The sequence below is a fragment of the Dermacentor variabilis genome, chromosome 3, assembly GCF_050947875.1.
Source record: "Dermacentor variabilis isolate Ectoservices chromosome 3, ASM5094787v1, whole genome shotgun sequence".
NCBI lineage: Eukaryota > Metazoa > Arthropoda > Arachnida > Ixodida > Ixodidae > Dermacentor > Dermacentor variabilis.
Window position 1 is genome coordinate 45,904,753 of NC_134570.1, and position 25,689 is coordinate 45,930,441.

General features: G+C 48.3%; 1 protein-coding gene across 1 annotated transcript in view; it reads left to right on the forward strand.

The window, feature by feature from the left end:
- The first annotated feature begins 399 nt into the window (after nt 1-399).
- Nucleotides 400-25,689, forward strand: part of LOC142575517 (sodium/mannose cotransporter SLC5A10-like) — a 55,843-nt gene continuing 30,553 nt past the window's right edge. Inside the window, exon 1 of the mRNA XM_075684931.1 lies at nt 400-1,240. Within this exon, the coding sequence (XP_075541046.1) occupies nt 1,130-1,240 (111 nt within the window). The 5' untranslated portion in view covers nt 400-1,129. The remainder of the gene's footprint in view (nt 1,241-25,689) is intronic.

Consider the following 25,689-nt stretch of genomic DNA (forward strand, 5'->3'; position numbering starts at 1 on the left):
CCAGCAGCTAAACCATACGGGACCCATCCCGCAGTAATGACAGCTATGCCAGCGGAATGACTGAACAATGTGGATCGGACTCCGAGGCGCTCCGCCGCAAGGTAGCATCGAGCCTGTTGCAATTCGATCAGGAGAGAGCTGCACGGCTACCGCGGCAACCGAGAAGCCGCTCCCCAGTAAAAACCTCGACGGAAACGGCGGCAAGAGCGCGGCAAAAGCGGAACTGTTTTCTCTTCTGACGCACGCGGCGTCCGTATATCGCGCTGCGCGATCCGCACGCACGCGCGCCGGGAGCAGGAGGAAGGAGAGCACGCGAGGGGGAAGGCGCGTTGTTGGGCGCACCTGAGGCGCAACGGTGCAGCAAGCGACGTCGCTGCTCGTGTAAGGTACGCGCGGGGCAGCTAGTGGAGACGCCGGAGGCACATCGCATCACCACTTTGCTCTCTCTCTCCCTGTCCTTCCACCACGCGCGCGAGCGAGCGCTCCAGCTTCGTTATAAACGCGTCGCCGCCGCTCCGGACAGCCTAGAAACGTGAGGACGTTCGACGGAGATAGGCGCACCCGGCGGCATCGCGGGCGCCTTCGTTTGTTGTTTTTTCTTGTTTTGTCGCTTCACTCAAGCCTTTCGCGTGAACGACGCCGCGCTCCCGTTAAGTGACTGATCCGCGTACAGGGCAGCAGCCACGCTACAGTTCCCCCGCTGTTACGCACCGTCGCCTACCTCCCGACTAAAGTTGCCAAGTGGAAGTGAGCGAACCAGAACTGCGCGACAAAGCGTCGGCTGCGTTTATTGCTTCGTGCGGTCCGTCCCGTGCTGGCCGTTGTTTTCCGAAGACCCCCGTGCCTTCCGTGAATGCTCGAACGGAAGAGGCTGCCGTCCTTTCCTCCCTCGACGACGACGACCGAGAAAGATCGTTGCCCCTCGACGAACACAACATTGGCGCGCGAGACGGCGCGATCGATGCGGACAGAACGCCTCGTCGTTGTTTAGTGCGTGAGTGAGTGAGTGCGGTGTGATAGGGTGTTCTCGTTCTCTCGTTTTAAGAGCGGCGTCCTATTTTTTGGCGGGCGGTTAAATCTCGCTCTTTGGTTGTGCGTAAAAAAAAAAAAAGCGGGAAAAAAAGTCATCATGGAAGAAACAGCGGGTGACAAGACGTCCTTCCAAAGCGTCAACTTGGAATCGTGGGACATTGTGGTGATCGTCGCGTACTTCGTGGGAGTGATGGTCGTTGGCATCTGGGTGAGTGTGTGATCGTCTCCCTGCATCCTCGTGATTGACGCGCTAATTAAAAGCCGCGCGGAGTGCGAGTGCACGAATAATAATAATAATAAATAATCGCAGCGACCTTCGAACGCCGTCGGGCGAGTTCGCAGAGGTGCTTTGCGCACGCTAGGAAGGATGAAAACAAATATGCCGCGATGCCTCCGTGGAACGGGCGCTACACTTGTACAGCCGCCGTCATACCTAGCCCGAACAATGCATATACGCATCGATGGCGACTTAAATTTAACGAACCCGGGAAGTATGGCGTACACGTCGAATGTGTGTGAAAGAAAGGCGCGTTAAGCTATAGTATAAGTTCAAGGCCCATCGCCAGAGTTCTCCGGCACCATCCGTAGCAAACGCATGCGCACACGAACACACAAGAGGGTGTTTGCGTGAGGTGCGTTTCGATTAAGTATGACGGCGGCTGTATACGAAAAAAACGGACACTCGGATACCCGTAAACTCCTGTGTCATCCCGTTATTCATTTAGCGCGTGTGCTCGTTCTTTGCTCCCGCTCGACTGTTTTGCGCCGCTTTCATCTGTCCTGATATCACCGCACTACCTCGGTCAAAAAGTTTGACTAAATGTTTCGCTGATTCAATAAAAAAAAAAGGGGGGGGGTGAAGCGCGATATCTGTAGCGTGATGTTCTTCCGATTCACGAGTACAACAGTTTATGAAAATAATTTCCGGTCGTCAATGGGCGGGGTGCGGGTATACTTTCGCGTTTCTTGACGCGCCGCGAAGTTGCCGCGTTTCTTTTTTTTTTCCTCTTCCCTTTGGATTCGGCCAGAGTCGCATTGTACAGTTTGCGTGCGACGAAACGCTGTCAGACTTGTTAGTTTACGCGAACTATCCGGGAGTTCGCTATATCGGAAGAATTGACGAGGGAACGTAACGGTGGATTTCGCGACCTATGCACGTTATTGTTGCACTTGAATTTAACCGGTCGCGCTGAAGAGTTTACACGTAAAGAAACGGCGCCGCATTTGTTACTCTTGCGTGACCTGAGGCTTGACTGTGTCGAGAGCAGCGGCGGGTGAACGTAACGCTGGGTCGAGCAGGTGCACGACACGTATACGACCTCGTGTCTGGGTGTTCCAGTTGGTGTTATATGCTTTGAGAGCAGAGGATATTTAAAACCGGAAATAGGTTCTTTTTTTCTTTCTAGTTTCCTTACCCGCATGACTGAGAGTGCGGTGAAGACACGGGTTGCACACGTGGCAGGGGATAACTGGCCTTTAAACAGACAAAGTTTATGATTGTGCATAACTTCTGGAGGCGTGAAATCTGTTCACTCGCAGGTGTGCGTACTCTTAAACTGCGTTTTCGGCTTCCAAATATCTTAAGAATTATTTTTTCTTTTAAGGGGGGGCGTTCATTCTCGCCATGGAGCTGGTTCATTTTTTAAGCACTTCTTACCTTCATTTTACTGGCAGTGTTGTTTCTACAGTTTCCTATCAGCGTTGTTGCAGTTATGACGTGCCGGCAGCGCGATGAATATGGTGACTATCGTAAGTGTATGGCAAAAAAAAAAAAAAAAAAAACGTTTGAGCACGTGATGGCTGCTCGAACTGCTCTGCCCTTCCCCTGTATCGACACATTGGTCATTTGCCCCAAGCTTAGGAGTAACCCATGTCCCAATTTCTTATCTTCGTACTCCAGCCGATTGTCTTCTTTCTCGTCAACAGTGGATGCCTTCCCTTTGCCCGCATTCCGTTCTTCGATAGGCAGCCGCATATCTGCCTCACTCGTTACGTGTTACGTCCAGCCCATTTATTTTTCTTAAGCTTATCTTGAAGGTTACCTACTTGAATTTGACCTCTGAACGAAGCCGCTATCTCGTTGTCACTTATCGTGCGCGATAGTTACGATTGCGAAAAACGATATGACGCAGTTGGAAGAAGGGTCGTACGTAGAGGAGCTGGAACAATAACGTTTTCGAAGCGAAATGAATAATGTTCTGAAAAAATTTGGCTTTGCATTCGGAATTTAATATAAAAAATATGTTTTTCTCTACTTAGCGGGACCAGGATACAATGAATTAAAACAAAGAAAGATATCATAGATGCTTTCGTCGGAGGTAAATCAGGGGGAACTCAACTGGCCAGCTCCCGAACGAACACGATTAATCGTGGACGGTTAACGAAATTCGCATATATTGGGGGCGAAGTGCGGAAACACCTGTGTACTTAGATTTAGGTGCACGTTAAAGAACCCCAGGTGGTCGAAATTTCCGGAGTCCTCCCCTACGGCGTGCCTCATAATCAGAAAGTGGTTTTGGCACGTAAAACCCCATAATTCAATCAATTTTTTTTCTCAATTCGTATAGTTGTAATCGCTCGGGTGTTGATTGCACCAGACAGAAAAAAAAATCCGGTGCCTCGTTATCAGGCCGTAGTGATTGCATTTGTGTCCGGTGGGCGGCCAAATCGATTACGCGAAAATTTCAAAATTTTTAATCGAATTGCTCTGCACGAATGTGAAAAAAAAAGGACTAGAACTATCTTGATTCGTGTTTGAGATCACGAACGTTCTCCACAGCACGAGCCGAAAGAGCAGCTAGGCGTTCGCGTAGGTCGCCGGCACGCACGCAGGGCTGCCAAATCGTTCCCTCCGCCCGCCGCGAGCGACTGTCGAACTGGGCGAGGATGAAGGGAATCGTGCCTAATGACGCGCACTGACCGCGAAGCCGCGCCGTAGCCGAAGCGGTGCAATCTTTACAGCCTGCGCACTAAGTGCTCTCGCAGAGCGAGGTCGTACACGTGTCGCGAGCATTGCCCATCGGTTTCGCTTGGTTCGAATCGAGACAGGAAAAAGAAGAGCGCAGGAGGAAGAAGGCGGGCTGTGCCTTCGCCACCAATATTGCCGAGCAAAGGGTTGTGTGCGACGTGTCTCGGTGGACTCTTGCAGGCCTATGGGAGGCACTGCTACCATGCGCCCGTTCCGAGTACAGGAATTACGCGGTTGCCGATTGTAGATCGGTTCACATCGTCGCGAGCAATCGTGTAGCGTTTACAAGTGTATGGGATTCGCACTAGGTGATTGTAAACAGGGATTGTAGACACGTCAAGCTGTTGAAGGATAGCTTTTTAGCTACAGTCCCTCCATCTGTAAGTGTACAGGATGTCAAATAGACAATTTAATGTCATAGTCTAACGCTGGTTCTCAGGCTTCCAGCGCTTCCGCACCTCCTCCTTCCTTTCTTTTTTTTTAACTGCGTAAGACAGCGAGAACTTCACCATGGTGCCGCTTGTTTTGTGTTTTTCGTTTTATTTTATACAGGCAAAACAGGGGGGTGGGTGGAAATCACGATTGTCGTAATGGGTATCGGTTTATCACGATCATAAACACCCGCCGCGGTGGCATTCTGCTGCCGAGCACGAGGTCGCGGGTTCAATTACCATGCCAACCGCACTCCGATGGTGACGGAATGCAAGGACGCCCGCGTACCGTGCTTTGGAAGGACGTTAAATAACCTCGTGTGCCCCAAAAGAAGTTAATTCGGAGCACTCGTCTACGGCGTCCCACATCAGTAACTGGGCAGCTTCGGGACGTTCAACCCCCGAGTTTATTTCGGCTAGAGTAGATATAATTCAATTAGATTGGATAACATGGCGCTAAAGCGAATGTTGGGGCAATGCCTCCTTTAGTAAAGGAGGCATTGGTTGGGGGTAGCTTACCGTTAAACGTTTGTCATGCGCCGCGCGCTCTTGCGTTTCTTGGTTTTCATTTCATTTCAGTCATTTATTTTCTGAAAGTGCCCAAGAACAGCTTTACGCCTTAATATTGGTGCACTTGTGTTACGCAGAGAACATAAAACCGGTTTTAGGATGCGCGAGATGTCATTGTGTGTGAGAAAGAAGGGAAGTGCATTTTTTTTTTAATGATCGCTAACGAAGTTTCCGTCCTGCGCGAAGCGATCCAAGAGGGAAGCTCATACCGTTTGTGTTGAATAATACATTTTAGTTTATCCGTCCATAGAACACACGCGTACAACGTGTAGAAGCACGTTGAGGAAAGTATATCGCCAAGAAGTCCGGTGCAACCTTGTGTGTTCTTTGTAAGCTTATCTTGTGTTTCATCGCGTAGCTCTGTTGACTAGAATGATAATGTACTGCACCTGAGAGGCTGCAATAGGTAAAATGCGGTGTGAACCTCGCGAGACCAAATGAGTGCCTTAATTACTGAAAAAAAAGCGGCGAGCTTGGTTTGAGCCGGGTTGTTCTACTCTAGGCAACTATACTCGTAGTGAGAATGAGGGGGAGAGGGAAATAAAGTTGAAATTAAGGAAAGGACGGTGAAGGCGTTTAGGAAGGAAACGTTTTTTATGCGCGTGAATGATGAAGAACGCTGGAATCACTTTTTTACAGTCCGAAATGAAGCTCACTGTCAGAAAAGCCACAGTGGCCTTCATGGCGTGGGTGGCAGAAGACTCTGTGTCGGATTTACGTGTCCGTGTCGTCGTGTCAGGATCACGGGAAAACCTTTTATCGATATAACTTCGAGAACTAAATAGTCTTTATAACCGACAGTGTCGGAGAAAAAAGCGAAAGTGGCACCAAGTGGTTGAGCCGTTCTTGATGGAGAGTGTTAACTACAAGCGCTGAAAAGCAATGGCGCACTATGGTCTTTATTTGTTCTTCTTGGGGACTCCGATGCGCTGAAGACATGTGCTTTCCCACCACAAGAGAATACGTGCGAAAGTATAAACAGGATCTGTAAAGTACCCTTTCCAGGTGTTTACTTCCATTCCTTTGTCGTTCGTTCGCCCATCGACACTTTTGCTTCTATGGATATTTGACAGTCGTACGTATCTACTCGGCTACGGATGCACTTAGCTCTTGTTATCTATCAATGCCAGTGGTATTTGCATATGATCTCCATTATTGAGGTCTTGTCAGACTAGTAAAGCAACGCCGAAGCCTAATTACAACGTCGCCACTCGGTGAAGCCGTAGGGTTGTGTGACAGACACCTGTTATCTTTAGCGATATGACGGGCTTGCCATCGTGGAAGTGGAAGTATAATATCACGTGAACTATGCACACTTGCTTCCCCACTATACAAAACGTTTCTTTCGCTAACACTTTGTGCCCTGAATCTGAGAGGCGACACGCCGGCATCAGGGATTGGCAGGCATATCCCATGTTTTTCTGAGCATTGTGCCCAATGCCCGCAGTTTGACAGAATTGAGAACCGCGATTTGCTTTCTTAAGAAAGCGACGAACAGAAACAAACCCTACCGGGACGCTTATCTCACCACAATTGAAGCAAGTCTTTTTCACGGCAGACCGGGCGTCCACAGCTGCCAGTGTCACAGTCGTATCCGTGGGGCCGAGCCAGAACGCCGGTTTGATCATCATATTAGATGAGTTTTTTGAGAACTGCAGACTACTTACCTATTGTCATTACTTCGAAAACGTTAAAACGCTTCGAGCATCATGCAGCATACAGTATACTCCGTCGAAGTGCCATTAAGATATGTTGCTCTTAGACAAACTATGAATTAGTTTGTATATTTCCGCACTGAGGGCGACATGGTCCGCTGGACTGGTTCGGCTAACGAGCGTTCTACGACCCTGCGCAACAGCATGCCGTGCATAAAGAACGGGTTCCCTGCAACGACTCGATAACGGGGCCACGGCGATCAAAGTTTGCATGCGTCGGTGGTCGCCCTTTTCTCGGCGCCGCGATGTTCCCACGGGAAAGCATTTGAATTCAAGGCCACTGCATCACGACTTGGATGAAACACTAACGTACGCATTACTGCTTGGTTCAGTATGACAAAGACACGCGTAGACTGCTTCTCTTCTCCTCGCGTAAGAGCAGAGGCTCGTCATTCACCGCTCTTTCGTTAGTCTTGCCTACGAGTTACTACTTGTGCTTTGTTTTCCGATATTGAAGTTATACAAACCTTCTTTCAGCCATTCTGGAAAAAGATTCCAATGCGGCTGTCAACAACTGAGACGTTGCAAACTCCTGGAAGTTCGCCGCCTGGCAAAAAAGCCGCTATAACAGGGAGCTTTCGTCCACGTTCGTTTCTTTATATTAAAAAGTGCCTTCTGTAAGCAGTCTGTTAATCTGTATGATTTCAGTTCCGAACTGTTCAGCTCCTAAGCCTTTGGCCAGGCAAATGAGCATACCTTAAAAGATGTCTGTCTCCGTCGGATCCCTGCTTACGGCCAGACGATAATTCTAGCATTGGAATTCTGACGAGAGGAACAGAAGACAGACTGCATGACCACGGAGCCAGCACTGCACTCTGTCGACCGTTCTCGTAGGGCGACGCGCCATGCTGCAACCGCCAGACGCACTCGTCCCTTTCGTCTCCATTCTCTTCGTCCATTGCTGCCGCAATGACGTAAGTGATTGCGACGTTGCGACCACTCCGTCATATCTTGGGGCAGCGTGCGTTATTTTTTCTTTCTTACGCCTGCGACAGCCTTTCAAGGTAGCTTCCACCGCCTCGCGTCTCACTGCCTGTCGCACCTTGTTATCAGTGTGTGCATAAGCGCTATCGGGATCCTGCTCGTCATTCGGGCAGTAGCGCTCTTTTGTTTTTAACGAACTCTCCTTTATGACAGGGAGAACCTGCGCTTCCCAGCGCTCAAGTATTACGGGAAGTTCAAAAGATAATGTCGTACCTTGCTCTTCAGACCCAAGCCTCCTGCGCAAGCCCATCGGGACACTATCTGTCGATCTTTTCGTCGACCGCTTAGGCGTGGGTTGGCACGAAAAATATGTTTGACTCTACCATTGCAATGGGTGGACTTCTTGTGGTTACTCGAACTACAGCTTAATTGAGGCGTCTAACTACCGCACCAGGCAGGCCTCTGGGGAGCACATTATCCGCTGCCAAATTCTGCGACAGCATCTTGCTGTTCGCTGGAGGCTGTCGGAGTTTGCATTTATGTGCATGTGTACTAGAAGGTTACTGAGAGCTGGATACTAATTCCGGCTGTCTCGGCTCGCGATTTCGAGTATGGATTGTGAAGGTTGTTTACTACAATATATTACCTTAGGGTAATATAGATTAATAGGTGTATAAATGATACTAATTGCTATATTACCTTAACCTTTGATGATTTGGAGTGTCCAATCAGTTCAGGTCTGCTATTAGACATGCCCGTAAAAGAAAGCTTGCTTTAACAAGGAGTGCAAAAGAATGGGCAGTTCCTAGTAACCGCACCAATTATGGGAGCAAGCTTTATACAGTTTCCTATTATACGCACTATGTCCAGTATATCTACGCTGTCACATACACGCAGAGTGTTCAATGCTATCGTTACACCCCGACCAGCGCGGAGCGGCTGGTTTCACAACGGGAAAAACAGGACGCGTTCCCTAACTATGGCTATCTGAGATGATCGCCGCGTGAATAACGTTGCGCAGTACGGGTGCGCGAGGGCGCATGCGCGCACACCACTTTCCCTTACGCGTAACGCGCAAGAATTTAAAGTGCGGGAATGTCCTGGCATTCGATTAACCGCTACACACAGATTCTAAGATGCACGCTGGATCCGCATTTTTTTTTTTGCGCCTCAAATGAGCGTTTTCAGCACTAGTTCGAAACGAACTGGTTGTTCAAGTGTGTTAAACTCGCTAAATTAAAGTGAGTTTTACACAAGAAATTTCAAAATTTCTTTAAATTTCATTCTTTGGCAGCGCCGCTCCATGTGATCTTCTCGAGAAGAACTCGTGAAATGAATATTTCCTTTTGGCGGGGGCTCATTAGTCTTTAAGGAAGCGACGTTCTTACTCTGAAATGAAAAAAAAAAAAAGAAATAAAACCCGAAACCAATAAGTCGGCCTCATTGAGTTCTGAAGGAAGTCCTTTCATTTTTTGCATCGCGTTTCCCAAATAACGTCGAAAACGTGCTTCCCGCGTGTCACAGAAAACGTAAATATTGATGTGAGCCAATAGTTGAACTAACACAGCCACTTCGCTGACGGAATAACCTACGCAGCCAATCGTAACTAAAGCACCGTTCTCGATTAAAGGCACTGCGAAACTGCATCTTAATCTCTCCATATAGGATTGATTTATTAATAAAAGGAAAATAAGACATCCAGCCAAACGTAGCTAAGTGCTTTATTTACCACACGGAAATTAGACTGCACACTTCCTTATGATTTCTTTTCATGCCAATGGAGGGCTCGCACATGAAATTTCAGACCTCATGTTCGTCTTCGGGTGCGCTTGTGTAGATGGATAAGCCTGAAACAAGCAGATTAAGCGTAGCCTTTCGCCATACTGGTAGTACTCCCAACATCGCTGCTACGACTCCGAAGTGAGACATTATGCCAAGGTCTTCGCAGAATAACTTACCTTGCGTTTATATTGTATGACGTTGATGCCCGCGTTTGAACCATTTTGTATCTACAAAAAGAAATTAAAGTTCTCTGCAACTTTTGACAGCACGTTGAAGGAGGAGAGAAAACATGAGGTGAAAGGCAGAGAGCTTCCCCAGATTAAGTGTCCGGTTTGCTACCCTACACAGGGAGATGGGGTAAGGACAGAAAATATTAGAAAACAGGAGAAGACAAGAAAAAAAGAAGAATGCATCAGTTCGCACATTCTTCCGTAAGGGGACGGTTGTCAACCTTGTCGAGCGCGGTGCTGAGGACCTTTCTTTCTGAATTGAAACGACGACAGCTACACAGAAAGTGCGCCCTAGCGTGTGTTTGCACCCGCATACTTCACATTCTGGACTTGTGGCCATTCCAATGAGGTAGAAGTACGCATTAGTAAAGGCTACTCCAAGTCACAGATGACAAATGAGTTACCTCCAGTCGTGGCACGCGACGTGGAAGGCAGAGCTTCAGATGCGGATTCACGGAACAAAGGCGCTTCTTTTTAGAGTCTGCTGAATTTCACTGGGCCAACTTAAGCTCGCAAGCGGGGGCACGGAGCTTTCCCGCTGCGTCTGTTCTTGAAATCGGTATAGCGACGCAAACGCCACTGTTATGTGAGGACCGAGCGTCTGCGTCTGCTTGCTCGTTTCCAAGGATACCACCATGGCATGGAAACTATTGAAATACGATGTCATGTCCTTTTTGAACTGCCAGATGGTAAATTTCTCGTGTTTCCGCGATGAGTCGTTCGTGGAGTCCACTGCGTAATGCAGAGAGCTAACTCTGGAGGGCGACCTCGGAATCGCAGAAGTCGGACCATTTCTGGGGCGTTTCCTGATTGATCAATTCAATTTCTGCACGCAGAGCTGCAAGTTCTACGCCCGTCGTTGATGTCAAGTGCGATTTCCTGAATTTTATCCCTGTAGATTTTGCTGGGACAAATACTGCAGCTGCTGAACTAGAGTGCATGACCGACCCATGGGCGTAAACGTGTGAGCGGTCACTGTGGGCTTCCTGCAGTACCAATAGTGCTATTACAATAATGCTACTAGTAGCAGAATGCCTCATTCAGTGCTGCTGGCGGCATTCGCGCCTTCTTCTTCTTGATGCCTGGAATGGTAAAGCGCAGTCCAGGTGAATGCAGAGACCCCAGTGGCAAGGAAGGCCATGCTGCTGGGACGTAATTCGATACTAGCGATGCTCCGCGAGTAGTCTGGAGATGGCTAAAGCTCGTATGCGGCCCAGTTGTTGGCCAGTTAGCAAGATGGGGAAAGAGTATCCTTGCGACATACCGAATTTGTCGAATAGCAGAGGTGTAATACCAGGCAGCTTGGTGTCGTACATGGCAGTCGACGCTCTAAGAGACCATGCTGCCGGATATTATACATCTACTGTGTTGTTATCGCCACTGCTGCATTCTTTGCAGGCCTATATGCTTACGGCACGAAAACTGCCTGGCAACCGATTGCGTAAGGTTGGGTCACCATAAGCTTCGCATGAATTTTACTTATATTTATAGGAAAGCGTTTGGCCTTATTTTTTACTCCCAGCATCTTATATCGTGCTTTGAAGCCATGCAACGACTATGCGTTTGGAAATTTTCCAGCAGTGCGCGAGAACTTTTCCATCCGTTTGCGTTCTTGCTGTTGACGCACAGGCAGGCACATTTCTCCCAGATCTGACAGCGGACACATATCCACGCTTTTGTCGTCAAATAAGATGAATCCTATAACGCTTACGTCATGGTCATTCTACTTCCAGTTTATTGCGTTTGCTTCCTCCAACTTCAGCGTTTTATTTATTCCTTTTCTTCTTTTCTATTAGTTTTTTACGACACTGTTGCGAAGAATTTCCGCCACAGTTCTCGCTTATATGCATGATTGCTCTGCAACTTGGACGTCGTGCTTTTCCTACCCGTTCGTTTGCGCTGCACAGTGCAAGACATGCTCCTTGATATTGTTCAAGAGTTCAAGAGTTCTTTTATTTGCATAATAATAAGATTACAAATGGGGATTATACATACATACAGAGGGAGGTCCCATAGTCAACAGACTGTACAGGGGACCTCCCATTACAAATGAGTAGGATATATAAATATAAAGCAGCTATACTAAAACACAAAAGACACCATATTAAGTTAGTCACTAGCTTACACTGTAAGATATTTAACGACACAAAGCACTTATTAATAAAATGATAACGATCAAATTGTTATATTGAGTGCAAAAATTTACGAAGGTTTGATTCGCAGCTGACAAGGACGAGTTTGATTACACTTTATCGCCACGTTTTCTTGGGCTGCAAAGCAGCGAAACAAACAGAAATAAAGAACGTCTGTGATCAAGAGGACTCGTGCCTATATCTGCTACCTGCTCAGAGAGCAGACTCCGTTCCCGAGCAAGCCGCATATGATGTGAATATTTCGTCGCCGTATTGCAGAAGCGTTGCTTCAGAAATGGCTGCTTTCGTTTGCTCGCATCTCAAACGCACTTGGTATGCGATGGAAATCTTGGATGTGGTTTCGCACTCGGCTTTGGCTCTGCTGATTGCGCATTGCGCTGACGGAACACCAGCCTTATTAAGCGGTCGAGCGTATGCGCGACCAGCACTCCATATATTAAGAAAACAGAACATCATTGGTCGAAATGCGGTGAGATAAAATTTTTAATGATTGAAAAGGCCAAGTTGGCCACATGCTCGAAATGCTACTCTAGATGAGCATATTGAAAGAAGTTGAGAAAACTGTAACGGTAAAAGAAAAAAAAAAGAACATTGGCCCTACCATACAAGCTGAGGCGTATGCAGGCACTCACGCAGGCAGTCTACAAGATCCGTACGTGAGATAGCTTACACAAGGCTTGGTTGAGGCCTGTGGCGATAGCGCGGACGCAGTGCCATGATCCAAGAAAGTCCCGTAGTTGAAGGCCTTTCCCACTGTTAGCGCAAAGAATACGAATAAAAAAGAAAGGCAATGGAAAAAAAAAGAAACGGGATAGCGATCGTCCTGTCTCTCTCATGTAAGTGACTTTTCATCTTTCGTAGCAATGAAAACGTGGATGCTAATCGACAGTACCAACTGGCCCAACAAGCTTTCGAACTTCAGAATAGTGGCTAGCCGGGCTTGTTGGTGCGAACATATTCTTTAGTGTGCCTCTTTTCTGTGTCCCATGAGTGCTGTTTCCTAAAAAAAGAAGCGCTTCCAACCGAAAGCGCGTGTTCTGAGGATATTCAAACAATGTTTAAAGGTCCGTTGGAATGACGGGTGCTTCGTATATTAACCGGGAACTGAAAGTCCGCACACGCGACCATTGATGCGCATTTATTTTTTTTTCCCGCGAGAATTACAATAGGCTGGGCTGAAATCCCTGAGGCTGCACCATTCTTACACGTCCGATCTGCTTCGTCACGTGATTCACCGCGTGACGTCAGTACGAGCTTTTGCGCAGTCGTTCTCCGATGCCGCGCCCCTTGGTCCCTGCGGAAAGGGCGTGGCGTTCACTTCCGACGAGAGGTACTTGACGTCTGTCCGTTGTCTGCTCGCAGCTTCCGCGAAGCAGCAAGCTGTGCTTCGTAGAAGAGAGAGGGAAACAGATCATAAAGTAGGCACATTGAAGACTCAGGGTGTGATATTCTTTCCCGTTTTGATGTTTTTGGAAGGTCGCTGGGATCAGACAGCTGGAGACGGACTTAGAGAGAAAAAAAAAAAAGACGAGTCGATCATTGTAGTATACCGTTCGCTTTTGTACCGTGCTGAGAACATCAGGGTTTGGAGAAACAGGGAAGAGCTGCGGTTACTGGCAGCTGAGGCAGATTTTGGTGTAGCTACGAAATAAGTTTGAAGAAAAGGAACATTAGGGCCATGTTTGCTTAAAAGTTACATTCTCGTTGTGAGGATAGTTCGTCTCGTTTCCACGTGACATTGTTTTAGGGTTCAGCAACATATCAGCTTAGAAGCGGGCAGTTCAACGCGCTACGACAAGCTAGCAGCTGAAAGGGTGAAAGGATTACCAGGGAACTGGGCCAGATATGACGTGGAAGAAGAGTAATTCATATGTACATACACACGTTATTTCTAATGTCACAGGGAAAACGTAGGGAACAGCACACGTATAAGAAAAAAAAAATATATATTCGACAGTAAGCATTCAAAAGTGTCATTTTTCTCAATGTGTCAGTAAAGTGGTTTATTCTGGGAGAGCGAGATAGCAAACGTGAGACCGCGTTTCGTGCCTGTGTTTATTCTTGCTTTGTGCGAAAAACACAAAAACTGGCAGGTTCACTTGCTGATGTTACATGCGACTATGCCAATATTGCAATCAGTAGCGCGTCTTGCCGTAAGTTCGTTGATAAACTAGCGCGTCAACAACGATTCCTAGGGGGCACGGTACTGCATTTCTGCGTTCCTTGACCAAGGCGGAGCGTCTAGTGATGCCCATTGTCTCGGCAAAGCAGTCGACGTCAACATGACGTCATGGCTGGTGAGCGACGTTTCACTTTTATTCCCATGTTCCATCAAACGTCGCATTCGCAGAAGCGAACGGTGCAACAGCCTCTTCGGGGGCGTACGCCAGGCATATGCATGATTGAGCCGTGCAGCCGGGGTCTGTACACCGGCGACGCAAACGCTTATTTCCGAGCTGCGAGAGCCCGCGAAACTCTCCATGTAGCCCAAGGCCACCCTGCGCTGTAGAAGCAGGAAATATTTGCCAGAGCAGGAGTGGTCTGGTATCAGCGAGAGCTTACACCAAGTGGCATTGCAGAGGAAAAAAAAAAAAGAAAAGAACATTGCGATACCTGAAACTGACCGCCTGTCGTATAGTGTTTCCGACTGAGAGGTAATTGGTGATAGCAGAAAGGCCCAGGTGGGGCTGGGCCCGTATAGGACACTTGAGCTGTCTATCGACGATTTTTTTCCCCTTATCAGGTGTTGACGAATACGATGATAAGAGAGGGAATAAAGCCACTCCACAGGTTCCGGGAAGGTTGACCTCACTGCCGCTTCAATGGTAACGAATTCGAAAAACTGCCCGCCGCACCACGAGAATAGCTTGCGACCTTTGCGCTCAGTTGCCGAGGTCTCACCAGTCTATCACGCTGTTCCGGGCGCCAAGGCTGCGCTGGCCCATCGTGGTGCGCGCCAAACGGAACTTTTCGAAGACTACGGCTTCTGAGCTCGACGTCGCGGGCTCGGGTCCCGGCCGAGGCGACTGCATTTCCGCGGGAGCGAAATGCGAGAATGCTCGTGCGCGTCGACTCCGGTGCACGTTAGAGAACTTCTAGGTGGTCAAAATTAATCCGGAGTTCCCCACTACGGCGTGGCTCATAATCATATCGTCGTTTTCGCACGTAAAACTTGTGCGCAAGTGCTCTTTTTCGGATAGCTGTAGTTTCAGCGCTTGAAGGCAATTCTGAACGCTACGATGCCACTACACTTTAGAAAAACAATGCCGCACTCGTATAGTTTCTCTCTGCCAGCTTTGTCAGTGCGCAAAGTTTTCTACAAGCAATGCACCCCTACCCACGACGTTTCTAGAAATTCTGAATATAAACGGTTCGAAAGCTTCAATAATTCGCAACCTAAGCACGCATGCAGCCTACAGAAGAAGGGGAGAGGCAGGGCGGGGGGGTTCATAAGAGAGGTATTCTGCAATTAAGTACAGAATCCTGTGCTACGCATGTTTAATAATTTGTATACGTTGTAACCTTAAAGCTACACTAAGGAAAATCAGTAAATCAGTTTCTAATGATACAACATTTAAAAGAAAAGCTTATTTTCGTAAATTTCCCGGCAAGAGTTTTATTATTAGGAGACAAAATGAAGGACAAACTACCACTTTTCCAATTTCATGTACGGACCTCAGTGTCGGGACGTTAGTTTGACGTCAGAGATCTAAAAGTGTTCTTTTTTGGTTGTAATTGCGTCGTTCCGAAGCAGTGAATGTTCACGGAACTTGCTAATTTCAGTCTTTGGCTGTTTGGAGTTTCAGTGAAGTGTTTCTATACCCACAACAAATTCAATAGGCCGAAGCAGGCGTAGTCAAAATCCGTGACGTCACGCCACGCCGTTGCGGAAACTTCAAGGCGTCATCGCCAACTGTCTTTCGTCTTTGCGCCTATACTGGCTTACCAAGCATTTTCGCACGTGCCTAAATGTGTCTTCTTCTTTTGGTATTGTAGAAAAGCATAATTTACTAAGAGACACGAAGAGAGCGGTGTGGATCAGAGAGCAAACAAGGATAGCCGATATCTTAATTGACATTAAGAGAAGGAAATGGAGCTGGACAGGCCATGTACTGCGTAGGATAGATAACCAGTGGATCATAAGAGTTACAGAATGGGTGCCGAGAGAAGGGAAGCTCAGTCGAAAGAGAGAGAGAGAGAGCAAGGACAGGAAAGGCAGGGAGGTCAACCAGACGAGCACCCGGTGTGCTACTCAAAATTGGGGGGGGGGGGGGCGTAAAGAGGAGTAGAAAGAGAAAAAGAGGGAGAGAGTAGGACAGGCAGAAACTACGTGGGGCAATGAAAGGAGGAAATTCGCGGGCGCTAGTTGGAATCGGTTGACGCAGGACAGGAGTAATTGGAGATCGCAGGAAGAGGCCTTCGTCCTCAGCGCACATAAAAAAAAAAGGTTAATGATGGCGTTCATAATTTACTAATGCAGCTCAAATATTTCCTTTAGTGTCCCTCTAATAATGAAAGCCATCACAAGCATTTCTAAATTCTCGCATTTCAAGAAGTCACTCGATCAGGCCGCACAAATTAGACCGATGCCCTATCGCCAAGCCGACGCCTTCGTCTTGTCGACCATTCCAAATCGATTGCGGTGCGAGAAGACCAGCTCGTTTGCACCTTTTCTTTAACCGCCCGCTATACGGTGCGCGTGTTGACAGCACTCGTCGTCGTCGGCATTGACGCTGTTCTTTTGCGTGTTTCTGTATTCGCTGCCGTGCCCTCGCACAAGGCTCAAGAACAAGAAAGGTTGTGCACAGAGCTTGAAGGGCAATCGTTTCCTGCTTTCTTTTCTTTTCTTTCTTTTTTGGCGCGACGATTTTGCCACTTGGAGCCTTGCCTCTCCGAGTGAGACTTTCCTTCCGAACGCATACCTGCACCGCTTGGACGCGCGCCCTTCGAGGAGCGCCCGTGGCTGCGGCCGCGCTAGCAAGAAAACAAATATTCGGAGGTCGAACCCGTCGACTTGGACCTTGCCCGGCGAGAGCTTACGCCGCTGCTTTCGGCGGCCGCCGCTCAAGGCCACGTGCTTTTCTTTCGCGGGAGAAAGTTATTTTCGCCTGAAGGCGTGCGCCTCGTAGCAATTGTTTCGAGCTGTACTTGGCGATTGCTATGTGTCGCCGCTAGTTGCGTAAATGTAGATTTATTTTCGCGTTAATTTAGAGTCCCCAGGTGGCCAAAATTAATGCGAAGTCCTGCGCACTATGACGTGCGTCCTAATCAAATCGCGGTTCTGGCGTTTTAGGGGGAAGCTTTAACTCGGGTCCAACTGCGACGCGGCCTATCCAAGTACATGTAAAACGCAGAAACGTTTTTTATGATGTAACCCCTGAACCAATTTCAGTGAAACTTGCGGCATTTGAAAGAGAAAGTTAAATTATAGTGACCTTTTGAAATGGAATTTCGATCAAGGGCCTAAATTTTGTTGAAAAGATTTTCAGAAATTCGAAAGTTTGAAAAATATAGGAGCACGATGTTTACAAATTAGTGACTCTGCATCAAAACAAGATATCGTGGTTCTGCAAACGGCATCCATGAGATCATTGAAAGCGGACAAATTCGATAGGTCATTTTATATCTTACGGCGATTTGTTACGTTGTGCACGAGGGTTCTACAAAAGCTGTATTTCCATATTACAAAATTTTTGTGAGATTCATGAGTCCCATATCTACTTTGTTCGCTGCAGGTGTACTACTAGATGTAATTCACAGAATTGTGATGCCATTTTTCACTGCTGAGTTACACAGTTGTAGACTCGATACTGTCGTTTCCTGAAAATGCTCGATATCGCCACTTTTTACGAAAAATTGACGACCGAAATCAAAAATTAAAAACGAACAGTCACTAGATCTGCAATCTTCCTTTTAAATCTAACAAACCTCGCCAAATTTGGTGCAGTGGTTGCCAAGAAAAACTAATTCTCCTTTTACATGTATTTAGATAGGAGCACCCAAGCTACAACGTCGTCTTAAAACCCCCAGAAATGAACTTTAATTTTCGAAAGGAGGACAGCGCCATTGTTCACAGACCATTGAACGAGAGTAAAACCTCCCGTTCCCACCGAAACACTCTACCTTCCTGTATTACAATGCAATAGCGCCCCGCTCACAACCGCTTTGTGCTTCTTTGTTGTTCCGTTCAGCTGTCTCAGCTTGGCAATACCCATTAAGCGGCAAACAGCGGTGGCGCCTTCTGGTGTTGTCACGCAGCATAAAATCCGTTGGGACTCTCTCTGCTAGCCGGTTAACATACACACCAGACGGCTCGTGCTCTATCGTTTGTTCATTGCTCGGGGTTTTATTACGGTCGCGATATTACACAATAAGCGACGGCGACGTAAAGAAGTAAACAAGAGCTGCGTACGAAACGCCGCGCGAGATGCGTAAGGAGAAGCAGTGTCTCTTCCTCCTGCTCACGGGCAACGCTTCTATTTCTCCGCTAGACAGCGCGACCCAGACTTTACCTTCAGGCACGTACGGCTCTCAAGGTCTTCCCCGCCTTCCTTTGCCTCGTAGGCTTCGCCAGGACTACAACTCAAGTGTCGGGCTGTGCTAAGCAAAAAAAAAAAAAAAAAAAAAAAAAAAATTTACCGAAACGGGCCGGGGTGCTACCCGGGGGCAATGCCAATGCCAATGGCTCCGTGCACACCCGTGTCTCAGTGGCGGCACGCGAAGATTGGCTGTGATTACGGAGCATTACGCCCAAAGTCATTCGCCGCGCGCACTGACAACAGGCATCTCGGGTGTACATACACTCGACAGACGGCGCGTCGCCCGGCTAATGGCCGGCAATTTCCTCCTCTCTCTCTCTCTGTTCGGGCTCTCCAGCCACGAGCCTTCTTCCATCGCCTGGCTTACCAGCAATTCCGCCGAAATACGTTTCGTTCCCGGCGTACGGAATGAGGACCGCGAGGCGTCTCGCGTGTCCGACTCGCTGCGGCGGCGCGGCTGAACCCTTCGGGCACGTCTAGCAGCCCGGCCGGGCCTCGCAGCGTTCACTGTCCGCGGGAGAGGAGGGGGGCTGTCCCGCGTTGCTCGGGCGTTCGATGCAGAAGCTGAAACTCGCGCGTTGCCGTGAGTGAGGTCGAAGAGGGGCACCGAAAATGCGCAGTGAAGGCGGGGGAAGTTAGGAGGGGGGGGGGGGTGCTCACGTGCGTTCTGCCTTCGTCATATTTTCCGGCCAAAACTTACCTGCGTGTCACTTGTGAAGGGATGACGCCTCGTCCGGTTGCTGACGCCGTCGTTTCGGTATTTTCTATTGCAACTCCGAGTTGACGGGGAGGAAACAGTTACGTATAACCGCAAACGTGGCGTGGTAAAAGAAACGGAAACGTTTAGTTGTGCGCGTTGGCTTATAGGCAATAAGTTCTAAAGACCACTGGTTTAATTTCCAAATGAGGAGGGCCAACATTCTTTCCCTTGAACATCGCTGTACGACGCAGGACAAGATGTTGGAGTCAACAACAAGAAAGAAGCCCGCTGCTCGAACATAGGGTCAGAAAAAGTAGTTTTCTTGATAAAGGACGATTGGCATACGATGCAACAGCACATTAGCAATGTCGACGACGACAACTTTCGCGGTAGCAGGTCTGCAAACGGCTCAAGCCCTACTCGTCCGACTGCACCATGCAGTGCGGTGAAAACGAAAAAAATAAAATAAAAATAAAACGCACGCCCAAGTGCCCTGCCACGTTTCGTAATGGGTACGACGCATGTCATCAACTGAAGCGGTGCTTTCAGCCAGGAGTTATGACCGAAGAAACGCGCTAGTTGTAAGGTGTGCAGGAGGCGCACGCGAGTAAGTCAACAACGTCAAGAGCGACGGATCGTAATTCTTAATTTCCCTAAGGAGAACTCTCATACCAACACCGGATGACTTGCCGTAGTGGAAAGCAACGGAGCTTCGGTACCGACGTTGCTTTAGCTCTTCTACGATGTAGCGAAGTGGTACAAAAGCGCTCGCGACTTAATGCCGTCGAAACTATAGGAATTTCTCTCATTGCGGCTTAGTGACTCCGTTCTCCATAAAAGAGAAAGCAACGATGAAGATTCCCGGGACAAAAAATTCAGTGGCGGTTTTGCGGCAAATGCGCGAAGCTACTTAGCATTACGTCGGACATCTTTGAGGTCCCGGATCCATGATTGCAAACTGTTGTTCAGGCACTCACTCGATGCGTGTCCTGCCTTTTCGAAGAGTGAAGTATTACTGACCGTGGTCCGGAGCAAATATTATATATATATATATATATATATATATATGTATCTACCCGTGACCGGCTTCGCACACTTCACACACATACATTATTTTTTCCCCACTTTGGCACTCCTAATACTAACACATTAAAAGTGAACAATGTACCCCCTTCTAAACTTTTGAAACTGCAAGCAACAGGGACGGGAAATGGTTCTGTATAGTATTTAGCTTCAAGGTCTAAACCTTCTAATTGCGTAAAGTTGCACGTCGCTCACACAACACGGGCGTGCTCAGTACTCCGCCCACGGCGCTACATACCGATGATTCATGCATTACATAATCAGCACTGTTCGTTCATAATCAGTTAGTGTAATACTTCGGTGCAGTACAGCGCGGCTATTACGCCTGTGTTGTTAATCTGCCGGAGGGGAAGATGCGATTTGCCTTGCGTAAGACGCGAATCCACTGGAGCGCGACTACGTCTGACAAAATTTTATCACAGACAAATGTGCGATAATAAGTCTCCTCGCACTATACGAGCCAGCCAGCCGTTCCCGGGGAGCTGTCGCTCGATTTTGTCAGACCTCTATATTTTCACACCCAACTCGTCTTTTACGTTGCAAAGCCCCTTTATATGCAACTGCCTAATACAGTGAACTCTCACTTGAGTGAACTTCGAGTGACCGAAGGAAATGGTTAATTGAAGTGAAAGTTCGATAAGCTGAATATTCACTAGAAAATAAAGAGCGTGGCACACAACAGACAACGAGTCAAAAGTGTGAATTGAAGTTTATGGAGTTATGTACATCAATATATACGAAGTACGTAACAGTTACGTTGCTGCCTATCACATGTTGAAAAAAAAAAACAAGTCTAATTTCCCTGTGCACTGGTGATATTAAAGCGCAAGAAGTAACACAGCTGTCCAGAGAGTCTGTGTTGTTGCGCACTTGCTCTGGCCCAGTTTGTTGCTGATTCATGAAGTCTGGCAACTTTCCAAGGCATCACACAGCCTCGACTAGAGTTACAGTATTTGAATCCGACTCTGTCATTGCATCTTCCTCTTCGCACTCTTCTTCGGGACGAGCACTGGAAACAATTTCCAGATCTAGTAGTCCATCACAGTTAACGAGCTCACTGTCACTGCACATAGTCTTCAAAAGAAGTGTTGCTGTCAAGTTCAAACTGGTCACAGACGTCTGTCCGCATCCCGGCGTCGATCACCACATCGCGCTGTCCCTCTTGCTCGCTTTCACCGCACAGGGGGGAAAGGCCGAATTTATGCCAGCAGTTTCTAATTGTAGCCAGTTTTTGCTGTCCACCATGAGCCTCAAGTTCGTTCAACTGAAATATTTGCTATTATAAATTAAATTATGGGGCTTTACGTGCCAAAACCACGATCCGATTATGAGGCACGCCATAGTGGGGGACTCTGGAAATTTGGACAACCTGCGGTTCCTTAACGTGCACCTAAATCTGAGTACACAGGCGGGTGCTTTCGCATTTTGTCCCCGTCGAAATACGGCCGCCGTGGCCGGGATTCGATGCCGCGACCTCATGATTAGTGGCCCAACACCATAGCCGCTAAGCAACCACGGCGGTAAATATTTGCTATTCAGAAATTCGTTTGACTGAAAGATTTTTCGCACAGAATGCATAGGAAACCCGCCGGGGGACTTCCTAAAATAAAAGTTCGTTATTCTGAAACATTCGTTAAACCTACGTTCGTACAATTGAGTTTACTGTACATATAGATCTGAACGTGCAAGTTAAGATCTCGGGTTACCGTGTTGCGGCGTCTGTTTGCGCTCTGCGTGGCCGAGAATGCCCAGGCCTTTTGAAAACCCGTCGGCAAAAGAACAATTGCTCGGCGCGTTATTCACATCATCACGACGCGCACAGATTCCCACACACTCTTTTCCAAGGTCGCGAGATCATTAGGACTTCACGAGCACGGTGACCGCCTCAACGTCGAGTGAAAACAAAACGCCCCCATCTCCTGCTCGTCGCGACAAACAAAAGCGGCGCAGCCACAAATAAAAACGGTGACGAAAACGTAAGAGGATTAAAAGAGCGGAATGTAGCGAACGAGCAAGGAGGTGGGGGGGAGAGAGAGAGAGAAGGTGTGACAACTGCACCAGAGGGAGACTTAAGCGAGCAATGAGGGGGAGAGAAAGAGAGAGAGAGGATAACTGCACCAGAGGGAGACCCAAACGCGCAGAGGGAGAGAGACAAAGAGGGAGAAGGTGATAACTGCACCGGAGGGAGACCCGTAGCGAGTCGACTTCACCTGTTTTAGAGCTGTTGCCGGACGCCGGTCGAGAAAGAAAGAAAGAACGCGCGCGTAGCGTGAATCCGGTTCTGAGAGAAGGGTTGCGTGAATGCCGGCGTGTTACCCGTTCGTCTCTATCCGTCCGCACGTGGCGAGGTCCTTTAAATTGTTGTTTTGGCTGCACCGATGGCGGTTTGGCCCTGCGGGCCATGCGCATCGGTAGGCTGCATGCTAGGTGGCTGGCGTTGCGCGGTGGTCGCCCGCTTGCGTGCTCTTGCCTGCACGACTTGCAACGTGGATGACGTCGGCCTGCAGGGCTAACGACATTCCGCCGCTCGCTGCTCGCGTGCGCCGGCATTGATGCCGGCCCGTTTTTATACCGTGCCGTGCTTTCTTCCTTTTTTTTTTTTTTTTTGACGCGGCACGGACACGTGCGCTGCTTGTCGCTGAACCGTGATCGGAATGAATGAAACTCGTTGTTGGTGACGAAAACGGTGTCGATTTTTCGTGCGCTGTGAGGTAATGGAAGACTATTCGACTCTGCCCGGACGGGAAGAACGGAAAGGGATTATCAGGGAGTAGACAAAAATTGTTATTGTTGTTCATTCAGACTGACTTTGAAAGAAAAGGGGATCACTCCGTTCGACTTGCTTTTCATTTACTTGAACATCGCGAAGGAGCAGCGCAATATGACGAAGACAGAAGGCGGGAATACACAGGACAGCGCTGACAGTCCTCTTACGTTTTCTTCACCCGTTTTCATTTGTGGCCGGGCCACTTTTGTTTGTGGGTTCCTGCCTTCTGTCTTCGTCACATTGCGATGCCCCTTCAAGGTGTTCAATCAGTACTAACTCGCCCAAATGTCGATCCTTCTTTCACTTATTTGTAGTACGCACGTATTTGTCAATTCTTATTCGTCTGATACAATTATGAAATCTGCCCCGACTCTCGGCCAAACCCTTCGAGTCGTCAAGCGCTACTGCCTTTGGTTAAAGGCGTCATACTCAGTGAACAGATCAGATGAAAGGCTTCAAAGATGGCTCGAAGGCCGTTTGTGGAAGGTCGACCGCGACAGAGCAAAGAGGGTAATCAACAAGCGTCCGGTGCGTTCGTGCCTTGGATACGAACGTACATCCTAGCTTGCGCGCTATGGGTTCCTGCGCGTTCGTGGCAGGATTTGCACGTCTAGGCAGGTCTGTGTAGCATGTGTCGTAAGTTTTGCGAGTAGGGGTGGCGGCTCCAGCCGAGTCGATGTCGTTGTATTTAAAATTTGCACAGCGTTGCGGCTTATTTTTACATTTTTCAACGAGGAACGCCCCTGAGCCTTTCTCATAAAACTTGAATTATAGTTCTGCGCTGAACTGAATATGGCAATTTCTAGTACCTAAGCAATGCGTACATTATTTTGTTGCTAATTAACATTTGAGCAAGAAGCGAGTAATACTCGATAAATAGATAACGAGGCAGCGCAACCGTTCCAATAGTCGGACAGCTGATGCGCATCTATACGCTCGAAGATTTGATTGCGACATGTGCGGGAAACAGGCTTATTCAATCGAGCGCAGATGTCTAAAACATTGAAAAAAAGATATTCTAAAAACTCCATTTCATCCGCTTCAGCCTGCGAGTACTTTTTTTAAGGCCATGCATAACTCTGCAACGCCTGTTCGCTTTGTGAATAATAGAGAAGCTTGAAGTCTGCTTGTTTTCCAAGAGTTGGAGAGGCCAAGAAAACGAACAACCAAGCTCGAAACGAAAGCAGCTCCGAAACACGCTGACCTCGGCGACAACGTACGGTATTTGGTAGCTCGGAGCTGCCGTCTTATTACTTCCAAGAGCACAGACAGGCATACAAAAACCGAGGCAGAGGAAATTACGCGGATCGGACACCACATTATCTGCAGAATGTGCATCTGCTTTCATCCAGGGATGTCCAACAGTAAAGATAATATTCGCTAGCGGAACACGGCTTATAAACGCGCGTTTTCGCTATCGCAGAGCTGGTCTTTAGAAAAAGAAAAATATATAACTTCAATACAGGTACCTGCGATGCAGGGAGGTAGCAATGGGCAAAAAGCGTGCGGGGATATGAGTTCTAGCCGAAAGGTTAAAAATAAGAAAAGAACAGATTACCAAAATGGAAAGTGACACTTAATGCACGGAAAAGCGTTAGTAACGTCCATTTCCTAATAATGATTCACCACCGTTACCATTGTAATTGCTAGAGTCATCCTTGCGCTCTTAATCATTACGAATGAATTACCTGGTTTGACGCGTCCCCGAACACTCGCTGTGGGTTGCGTCATTACGAGGGACGCCGTAGTAAAGGGTTCCCGCAATCATTTCAGACCATATGTGGTTCTCCAACGGGCACCTAAGCGTTCAGTACTTGGCACTTCAAACGCGACACTCGGGACCGCATGGCGGCGAAATGCAGTAACAACGCATCGCAAAGGCTCTCGCTTTCGTACGGTACAGAAACGCACCGCCTCGGTGTCCCCAGTGCCCACCCACTGCCAGCGCGACAGATGGCAGGAGCCACGGGCACTAACCTTCGCGTTTCGATCTTCGAACGCTGTATACGTCTAAGCAAACGAGCGCCTTACTTTTTTAATTTTTTTTTCGCACGTCGGCTCGCTTCTAAATGCAGCCGGAAATCGAAGCCGCGACTTCGTGCTCGGCAGCACGACGTCATGTGGCCACCGAGTCAGCCCGGAGCGTCCACAAAAGCGTGCATAATTGCGCGCAATGAAAAGCGCGATAGCGCAACGGTCCCTTTGATACAACGAATGGGTGCAGGAAACGCGATCGTCGGTGTACGCGACACAATTAAGGCGGCGGAATTTCGACGACGCCGGCATGTTGCACGCTGCAACGCATAAGCACGCAGATCGCATCGGTCGCACCACGACCTCGTTCGTCCCTAACCCGAACCGCCGCCCCTTTTCTTTCTTTCTTTCTCTTTCGCACCATGCATGTCGGGCTTCCTTCCTCTTTCGCTAGTAAACAGCAGTTCGTACGCAAGAAAAAAACCCGTCTACCACGCGTTGTTCTTCCTTTCTCTACTTCTTTCTTCCCTCTCTCTGTCTTTCTATTTTTTTTATTTCGATCCGAGCTCCCGAAGTGTGAGTTGCACTGCCAGTTGAAAGGCATCGCTCGGGAAAGCGTGGTTGCAGGATTAGCGCGACCACGCGGAAAGTTGAGCTCGCAATAGCGCTGACAGCGACTTGATGTGGGCGTCCAGGTAAAACCATCTCGGGCGCGATTTGCGCGGGGGAAAACACAAGCGCAATCCTTTCCAACGGCACGCGGTGACGACCTTTCCATTTATACATCCAGGCGACATGTCAGCGGTATATTATGGAATGTA